The 10,448-nt window shown below is 40.5% G+C and overlaps 1 protein-coding gene across 3 annotated transcripts in view; it reads left to right on the top strand.

Moving 5' to 3' along the window:
- The first annotated feature begins 368 nt into the window (after positions 1-368).
- Positions 369-10,448, top strand: part of pou2f1 (POU class 2 homeobox 1) — a 176,270-nt gene continuing 166,190 nt past the window's right edge. For all 3 annotated transcript variants that reach the window (XM_008107713.3, XM_008107714.3, XM_008107712.3), the window contains exon 1: positions 369-484. In XM_008107713.3, the coding sequence (XP_008105920.1) occupies positions 421-484 (64 nt within the window). In that variant the 5' untranslated portion in view covers positions 369-420. The remainder of the gene's footprint in view (positions 485-10,448) is intronic.

Here is a 10,448-nt window from a genome sequence, read left to right as displayed (position 1 = left end):
CATCGCCAGCGCGTCTGTCAATCTTTGAAATCCGCAGCAGAAGCCGGAGACTCAGGCCCCTTCCACACAGCTGAATAAACACTCACATTTTCTGCTTTGAACTGGAATATTTGGCAGTGTGGACTCAGAGATCCCAGTACAATGCAGATATTGTGGGATTTTTTCCCCTTGATAGTCTGGGTCATAGGGCTGTGTGGAAGGGCCCTCAGAGCGAGGGAGGCGCGCATGCGCAGTGTCCCCCGCGCCAGGTTAATCAAGGAGTGAGGGGAGGAGGGGGGCGAGTAGTGTGAGAGCGAGCCTCCGGCTTGGCGCCTGCGCACTAAGAGCGATGGGAGGGAGGGGGAGCCAGCCGAGGAGCGGCCGCGCAAAGGGAGGGAGGGAGGGCTTATCGGCCGGCCGATTTTGATTAAAATATTCAAAATGGCGGACGGAGGAGCAGCGAGTCAAGATGAGAGTTCGGCGGCGTCGGCGGTGGCGGCGGCAGGTAATCATTACTGCATTTTACATATTCATATTCATACTCGCGCGCGCGGTCGCCCTCGCCTCTCAACTCCCCCCTCCCCCCCCGCAGGCCGCCCGCCCGCCTCCCTCGCTTAGCATAATTTATTAGTACTCAGGATTATTATAATTAACGGCGCAGGAGGGAGCTGGGGGGGTGGGAAAGAAAAGCGGGAGAGGCACCATTGCAGGCACAGGCATCGATCCCTCCCTACAGACAGGCAGGCACACACTCCTCGCTGCCAGGAAGGGAAGGAAAAGGGTCTTCTTCCCCTCAGAGCCTGGCCTGAGGGAAATGGAGACGCCTTCCTCTCAGGGAAAGGGGTGTCGTCGCGTCAAGAGCCTTTCCATTTTGGGGTCGGGAGGGTCGGGACCCATCTTTCCCTCAGAGGGAAGGGCGTCCTAAATGTGTGTGTGTGTGGGGGGGGGGGGCTATTAAAATCTTCTTTCCAATGCTTTTGGGGCGCGCAGAGGGGAGAACGCGCCTTACAATGCCTTCTCTCTCTCTCCCCCCCCCCCCCCGCCTTCTTTAATTATTGGGGTTCTCGTTGTATCAAAGGACGACGAGGAGGAGGCGGGCTGTGTGTAATTCCCTTCTCCTCGCTCCCCCTCCCTTCTTTCCCTTTCCTTCATTTGAATAATGTCTAATTCGGGGAGGTTTATATTATTGAAATGGCCGCCCGGCTTTCCCCGCCTCTCATGTTTAGTAATTCAAGGCCTTTAATAACAGCCACTCAGAGCCCAACGCCGTGTTTATATTTTACATTCGCCCCATGTGCTTTTGTGGTTCGAGATGATTCTTCTTTCCTCGCTCTCTTTCTTGGCTTTTTAATTTTTTTTGAAGCAGCGTTTTCTTGGCAAACCAGCAAAGGCCCTGAGATCAAACCCAGGCTGTGTTAGGGAAGGGAGGGAAGCAAGGCCCAGGCTCCTTCCCTCTGGCAGGCGCTTAGGCCGCAGCGCTGGACGCCTTGATTTATTTACCAATAACCCCCCTCGCAGCAGAAAAACAAAACCCAGGCCCTCCTGGGGCAACGGGCAGCATTGGATCCCCCCGCCCCTTCTGGGCCTCAAATAAGAGCCTTATTTTTAATTTATAGGCAACCACAGGACTTTCTAAAGCCGCTCCTTCCAGATCGGTCTCTGTGTGTGGGGCCTGCCTTCTCCCTTTGTCCTGATTGACTTCTCATCTTTAATAGAGGAAAGGCAGTTCCTCACAGTATTGCAGGCAGGGAAATCTGCAGCACCTTCACATGAACAAGCGAGGTTGCTTTAATGTAAGAAATATAAGAGTATGTGACAGTTTCAATCCACGCAGTAATCAGAGGTAGTATAGAAAAAGATCTATTAGTTTTGCTGTACAGGTCTGAACGATGCAAACAGTGGTGTATTATTGTTAATTGTTGATACTGTTAGAAGTAGAAACGATCTAAAGATCCAGTCCATGTGCAATGATAATGGAATGGCCTCAGATTATTATTTTGGATGATATGATTTAAATATTAATGTAATGTTTTTAAATGTTAATATGTATTACTTTTAATTAATTTTATGTAAGCTTATTTGTATGTTTGAGTCATTGAATTGTCGCCATATGTAAGCCACCTTGAGTCCCCTTTGGGGTGGAGAGAGGCAGGGTATAAATGGGATAAATAAATAAATAAGTGTTATAGAAAAAGACCTATTTGTTTTGCTGTTCAGATCTGAACGATGCAAACAGTGCTGTTCTATCTAATTGTTGATACTGTCAGAACTAGAAACAATCAAAAGTTTTGAAGAATCTAGTGCAGGCAAGGGCAGACTTCAGCCCTCCAGGTATTTTGGATTTCCAACTCCCACAATTCCTAATAGCCAGTTCTGCAGCACCTTCACACGAACAAGTGAAGTTGCTTTAATGTGAGAAATATAGGAATATGTGACAGTTTCAATCCACGCAGTAATCGGAGGTAGTATAGAAAAAGACCTATTCATTTTGCTGTTCAGGTCTGAACAATGCAAAGAGTGCTGTTTTATCTTTAATTGCTGATACTGTCAGAACTAGAAACAATCAAAAGTTTTGAAGAATTTGATGAATAGGAGAATGATGAATTGTAACTGCAGATGTCTATGATTTTTGAATGGCCGAAATCACTGGGTTGCTGTGAGTTTTCCGGGCTGTATGGCCATGTTCCAGAAGCGTTCTCTCCTGATGTTTCACCCACATCTATGGCAGGCATCTTCAGAGATTATGAGGTGGGTTGAAAACTAGGCAAGGGGAGGTTACATATCTGTGGAATATTCAGGGTGGGAGAAATAACTCTTGTCTGCCTGAGGCAAATGTGAATGTTGTAATTAGCACTGAATAGTCTGGCAACTTCAAGACCTGGCTGTTTCCTGCTAGGGGAATCCTTTGTTGGGAAGTATTAACTGGACCTGATTGTTTCTTGTCTGGAATTCCCCTGTCTTCTGAGTGTTGTTCTTTATTTACATGAAAATGAATAAAATCTGGTTACCAGTATTAAAAAATTCTAAAATCAGGACAGTAAATAAAGAATAACACTCTGAAAATGGGAATTCCGGACAAGACACAATCAGGGCCAGCTAATCACCTCCTAACAAAGAATTCCCCAGGCAGGAAACAGCCAGGCCTTGAAGCTACCAGGCTATTCAGTGCTAATCAAGCTGGCCAGTTGCAACATTCAAATTTGCCTCAGGCAGACAAGAATTCTGTCTCCCACCCTGGACCTTCCACAGATATATAAACCCCACTTGCCTTGCTCCCAACACCTCACAACCTCTGAGGATGTCTGCCATAGATGTGGGTGAAATGTCAGGAGAGGATGCTTTTGGAACATTGCCATAAAGCCCGGAAAACTCATAGCAACCCAGTGCTGATACTGTCAGAACTAGTAACAATAAAAGTTTTGAAGAATCTAGTGAATAGGAGAATGATGAATTGTAAGGTTGATTTAACTGAGGAAATTAAAATGTCTATGATTTTTGAAAGACAAATGATATTTCAAAGACCTTAGCCTGCAAACTAGTCAACACTGGCTCTCTTTTTTAATGACTTAAAAGGTGGGAGTTGTAACATTATGTTAGCATGTTTGACAGATTTGTGTAGTTCTCATTAGTGGCCATTCTCTTCAAATAACTTGACAGCAAGATATTTTACATTCTGTCTGATTAATATTAAACAATTCTTGAAGCATGACTGAGATTTGCATATACAAGACACTTTTTCTTTTTGTTATAAAGATATTTTGCTTTTGTAGTAATTGGCCTTTATAGCTCCTCTGGCCTTGGAGAATAGAAGGCTGTAACATTACAAATGGAACCTGGACAAGCTGTAACCCAGACAATTCAGTTACCCCTTCACAGTCAGCAGCATGAGGCTGGCTGACAAAAATATAATACAATTTTATGCCTTAAAAGCATATGTTCCTGCACCTATTTTTTAAGATGTGGTCAAGCTGATGATGTCACTGGCCACAGGACAAGATGCAGTTAATTTGATTTATTGACCTGTTAGGTGTAGTGGTGAAACCTTCTCATAGGGAAACGATTTATCTGAGGACAATTTCCTTTATAGCTGCAATTTAACCACTGCTGAGGCTGTAGATATTTTATCCTGGATGATAAAATGTACATCATATCTTGCAAACAAATATCATTAAAGCTGAGAATTTAATTTGCAAGACATGGATTGCTAGATTTTGGGGGTCTGTTAGGCAGGCAGTCTTTTTGAAACCTAATTTGATAATGTTATGTGCCTGTAGTGTTGCTTAGCTTGGCAACTGTTATGATATTGAAAGAAAGCTCACATTATTTGTATACAACATCAGGGAAACTAAATGCCATTGACTTCTAGGACTTCTTGCAATGTGTGTGTACGTATGTGCTTTCAAGTCGCTTTTTCACTTATGGCAACCCATGAATTTCATACTAAGAGGAGGTTTGCCAGTTTCTTCCTCTGAAGTATAGCCTACAGCATATGGTATTTATTGGTGGTCTCCGACTCATATACTAGATCCGTAACTTGTTTTACTTATACATTCTGGGTAGAGGCCTGAATTAATTTAAAAGGTATTCGGTGTCTTTAGCTTTATGCATGGCATCTTGTAGACAAGCCACTTGAACAAAGTAAAACAAATACAACAGTTGTGCAGATCACTTGTTTTAAAAACACATGGCTAAAATACAGGCTGTACGTGGACTGTGATAGCTTTACTATGCTCCCATTTTAAATGATGTAGTTGCCTGGGTAACAGACTCTGTCAAAATTACACTGGGTAATCAGGTGGAACGTATTCTCTCTTACCCAGGAAGACCCTCTCAGATCTGTCTTGGATGATGGGGGACCCTGTGGAGTAAATACAAGTGGACATGAGGGTGCATGGAAAGTAGAGGAAAGGGAGGTCTTATAGCAAGTGTTGATGCCTATTCACATCATATGATGCTGGGTGTAGCCAGCCCAACATGCTGCATCGAATAATATGAAAGTTGCAAAGTCCAGTTTATCCTACTGTTCAAAATACCTGTAAGCACAAAACATTGCCATGCAGAGCTTTATTTAGAGTGTTTTTCAGCCACTCCAGAAACTTTCTGCAGTAATCTAAAGTTCACCTGAAAATATGTTTAATTGGATATGTAGTTGAGGCATTTGTTACATGAAGACACAGAGGACTTAAAGAATAAGGTGTCTGATCTAACAGTAGTATTATTTATTGGACATGCAATATTCTTCTTTGCAGAGTGAGGGAATATTTGGCTTATTCTATTATTCTGATTCTTCCATGTCAGGAGATTTTGAGGCAGCTAAATTTCCATGCAGTATACAAAAAACAATGCAATGCAGATTAGCAGGGGTCAGGGTTAGCTGAGGATCTCTTTCTTTGCAGTATACTCATATCAGAGGCATGCAGCAGCGTACTCTCATAGTCCAAATTTATTTTAAATATAATTACTGATGATGTAACAAGAATTATATCATTTCATTCAGTTCGGAAATGAATACCAGTGAGTACAAGAGCCAATAAGGTTTCTTGGATTTGATATTATGATCAGTTTAGAAAGCCTTCTCACTTTAGTCTATCTGGTTGTTTTACGTCTAGCACTTCGTTAAAGAAATAAAATCAAAATTGCAATCCACATTGTGATTAAGGAAAACATTTTGCCTAGTTTATTGAGATAAAACCTCATTGTATTTTATAGACTTGTTTTGAATGAACATGTTTAAGCTTGTACTGAGAATGTGTCCATATTCAACTGAGTACACTAATGAAAGACATAAACTCTTTTCTGTACTGTGTGTTGTCGAAGGCTTTCATGGCCAGGATCACAGGGTTGTTGTATGTCTTTCGGGCTGTGTGGCCATGTTCCAGAAGCATTCTCTCCTGACGTTTCGCCCACATCTATGGCAGGCATCCTCAGAGGTTGTGTACTTTTCTGGTCTTTTCTGGTCTTTTCTGTACTTTTTGCCTGCACTTAGACTCTTGAGCAGTAGTGCAATACAGTGCTGGCCTGGGTTATTAGGAGGTTATATTGAGGTATGCAATAATATACACCGTGTAAATTGCATGCCGTTTGATGATCTATATGTACTGAGTGGATTGGATGTAGGGTAAACCTCACCTCTTTCAGCTTGCTTCTGAATACACTTTTGATAGAACTTTGTGCAAATGTTCTTGAACAATTTATTCATTTGTTCCCCCCTTTAAATAGCATTTAACATCTCTTTTTTTCTGTAGCATATAAAATGTTTAAAAAAATATTTACAAGTGATAATTGTGTGCTTGTCAGGGACAGCAACTTTTGATGCAAATCATGACTGTGCCAAAAACATGAGCAATTAATATACAAATATAGTGTTATTTTTCAATTGTTGTTCATACTTTACATATTCCTTTTTATTCAGGCGGTAGTTAAATAAGATACAGTAAAGAATTTTTATATTTATAATCTCAAGATGGGACAAACTTTTACATTTTAAGTATCAAGTTATTTGGGGCTTTATTCAAATAACTTTTCTTCGTATTTAAGCACATATTGGAACTGCTGCTAGGGTTTATTCCTACATTTCAGGTTGTTGTTTCTTTATGATAATTTCCAAATAGCTGTGTCACAAAATATAATAGAAAGATTCTGTGCTGCTTCAGCATTTGAATACTTTATTAATAATAAATGTAATCATTTATTTTAGAAAATAAATGCACCAGTGTTTTCCTGTACCTCAGTTGCTGACTACTCAGCTATTCTTTATTATAAGGGGGCCCTTGAATTTGTGGTCAGCCTTTAATGTTTTATAAAAGTTGTGTTTACATTTCTAGCCTTCAGCACTTAAACATATGATTTCAAAAATATGGCAAGAATATTCCTCTAATGAGAAATCCAGTAAAATCTTCATTGTTTTGAACTGGTGGTGAATGCTTTTCATATTAGGGGTTAGAAGAGTAAATATGTGTAACCAGTAGCAATTTTATAATAGCAATGTTTATGAAAGTAATATAAAATTAAGTTGACAAATTGATTTCACCCTCTAGGGCCCTTCCACACAGCCATATAACCCAGAGCATCAAGGCAGAAAATCCCTCAATATCTGCTTTGAACTGGGTTATCTGAGTCCATACTGCCATATATTCCAATTCAAAGCAGATAATGTGGGATTTTATTCAGCTGTGTGGAAGGGCCCTATGTCACCTAACCTTCCTGATGTAGTTCCTAATTCTAAGGACCCATTCGCACTGTGCAATTATAGCACTATGACTTTCTCTTTTAACTGCAACTGTTCCATTCTGTGAAACCCTGGGATTTGTAGTTTAGTGAGACACTCTTGCCCTTCCAGAGATTTCTGAATCTACCTCCCTGAACTACAAACCTCACAATTTCATGGGAAGTAACCACTGCAGTTAAATTAGATTCCTAGCACTATAATTGTGTAAGTAGAAAAGGCCCCAAGTCATCCTTCTCTGAAGTAACACAAGAAAAGAAGAATTGGTAAATTGGAACTCATTCATGAGAGTGTCCGCTGATATGCCACTTTAAGAAACACGCACCTGTCAATTACTGTACATCAAACTCTACTTCTTCTTTCTTCATTTTCTCCAGGCACTGCAGGTAGTGGGAAATAACAGTGGTATAAAAAGTGAGAGGCACAAAGAGGTTATATGATGCGGGTATAACTTTGTTATAGGTGACGTTCATGCTGAGACCAAGAGGGGGAAAAGTAGAAGGCAGAAACACAGGAAAAGATTAATAAGGAAGGCACCCAGGTCCAGATGTGGTAGAGTGGAACCATTGTTGCCAATATGGAATGATGGCAATAGCAAGGACAGAATAGCAATTAAATGATAGCATAATGAATAAAATAACAGTTGCTAAAAAGATGGATAAACAGGATGCCTAGAAAAATCAGTAAGATAACGAAGTCTGTTGAAATGATATCAGAATGGCATCTAGAATACAGTGACCAAAGGCTCAAGGTGCAGAAGGTAAAATGACAAAGGTATGGAATGGAATGACAATCTTCGATAGAAGACTGACAGTGGCTAGTATGAAATAGCCTAAGATTATCCCATGGGCATTTCATAGAAGAGGACAATTAAAAGCAGCTAATTGTTTTTCTACCAATGTCAATAAATTTAATCTGTGGGAACAGTAACTTTCCTTTGCAGACTTACATTCTGTAATCATTTTTTCATTCATTTTCTGTTCCTTTTTCTATGTCTAGTATACTCATCAATCCATTTCTTTATGAAATTCTTGTCACACCAAACACTGCTCCTCTGACTTGAAGTAATCTTTTCTTTGTTAGACCACTTTAGTATCAGCCCACTTAGGACCTTATCACATTAGTGTTTTAAAGTGGGAGCTCCTGCTTTCCTTTTGTGTAGCTTCCTCCTGCAGAATTCTGAGGCTTGTAGTTTAGTGAAACCGAGGACCTCTGGCTGAGAATTCCAAAGGCCTTGCCCTAAACTACAAGCCCCAGAATCCTGCAAGAGAAAGCCACATGATAGGAGCAGCCACTTTCAAACACTAATGTGATATTGTCCTTAAACTAGTTTGTACATGCCCTATGTCCATTCAGCTTCTTTTTAATGGCTCTGCAGTCATTTGTTTTAAGACCTCATGCATGTGGCCAAAAAAGATTTGTATGAAGACATAGAAGGCCTGGAGTGAGGTAGCATATTTGGAGTGGAGTGATCAGTGGTGACTTTTGGCAGCTGAGAGTACATAGGTTTGAATAAGGGCCCCCAGTTTACCATACCATTGTCATGGGTGATCACTCGTAGCCAAGTATGACTGTCTTCCAGAGGTAGAGTCTTGAGTCTTGACAGTGGATCCGTAAATGACTCTGAAGACATATTTTGGATCCACATGGTCTTTCACATTGGGGACATAGATTTCAAGATGACATCTGCCCTTTAGTTACAACGCTTGACTGCCAAGACCTCTGAGTTCTTGGTGTTTATACCACCTTTTTAAGGTTAGTTTTTAAACCTATCTTTAAATTTGTTGTCCACTGACATTTCATTTCCTGTTCTTAAGTTGAGAATAAAGTAACTATTTTGGGAGATGGTGACCAGGCATTTGGGCAAGTGACCAGTCCGGCTGGCAGAGAATAATCATTTCAATGCTGGTGGCATTTGCTTCTTCCAGAACGAATGATGCCAGATGTCATGCCATTGTACATAGTGGGATTTGGGTATCTGCATTTGGGTATCCAAGTGGTCCTGGAACCAAACCCAGTGAATACCAAAAGCCCACAGTACAATAAAATATCATAAAACCATCCAGTGATCCAAACCAGTGGAAGTATCTAAGGGTTTGATTTTAAAAAATGTAAACATAGGGTCAAACTAAACGAGACTTAACTATTTCTTCTCCAGAAGTGGCTCTCCAAGCACATCTATCATAGTTTATAATTTTCCTCACTTATGTTAGGAAAATTTTGCATTTAGTGTGCTTTGGTTTTCTGTTTGGGACTTGGAAGGTAAACATGAATTTAATTTGTAAATGTAATTGCTAAGGAAATCCTACTGGAGGTAAAATATTCATGCCTGGAAAAATGACACATAGAGCTTGCCCAGTTCAATACGTAATTTGGCAGTTAAATGAGGAGGGTCTGGAGGTGTATGCGCCTTCCAGTTACTTGCTGACTTATGGCCACTCCCAGAATTTCATAGGGTTTTCTTATTTAAGGAATAATAGTTTTGCCTGTTCCTTCCTTTGAAATATAGCCTATTTCAAGTAGTCATTTGTAGTCTCCCATCCTAGCTAGTCCTACCTAGCTTCCAAAATCAAATAGGATGTGGTGCCTTTAGATTATTTAGGCCGTATCCTCCCTAGAAATCTCAGAAGCAAGTCCCACTAGGTTTGATGAGACTTCATCCCAGATCTGAGCACAATGTCATATTATTTGTACTGAAAGAATAATTAAAAATGTATCCAGTTTTGAAAACCGAGCAAGAATCTACTGCAATCTAAAATATTTGACAGTCTCTATTACCTACTTTACAGTTGGAAAACAGCAACACAAAACAGAACAGAAAGTAGACAGTATTGTGGCAAATGAATACAAGATTTTGTTGTCTGGAGTTTTAAAAAGTGGCTAACTCACTTTTTTCCCCACATTACCAAGAAGGCATTTGGTTTGATAGTCCAGAATAACACTCCTGTTCCATGGTAAGGATTTTGTGATCTAGCTCTGAGTTCTATTTCCAAATTTAAAACAAGAAACAAAACAGAGTTGGGGGGGGGGGGAGAATATAGGGCCCCCTCTTAACCTCAGCATGAACTATAGTGAAACTCACTCCCATAACGACCTCTTTCTATCGCTCACCTTTTATACCATTGCAATCTCCACAAGCTTGCTGAAAAACAAGTGAAGCGAACAAGAATTTGCTGTAATTAAGGGTATGTTTCTTTAATGCAGCTTTTAAGATCCTGACCAGTACACAAGAAGTACATTATTT

This window comes from Anolis carolinensis, chromosome 3, assembly GCF_035594765.1.
Source record: "Anolis carolinensis isolate JA03-04 chromosome 3, rAnoCar3.1.pri, whole genome shotgun sequence".
Classification (NCBI taxonomy): Eukaryota; Metazoa; Chordata; class Lepidosauria; order Squamata; family Dactyloidae; genus Anolis; species Anolis carolinensis.
Note: the sequence above shows the minus strand (reverse complement) of the source record. Positions and strands in the feature narration are given on the sequence as shown.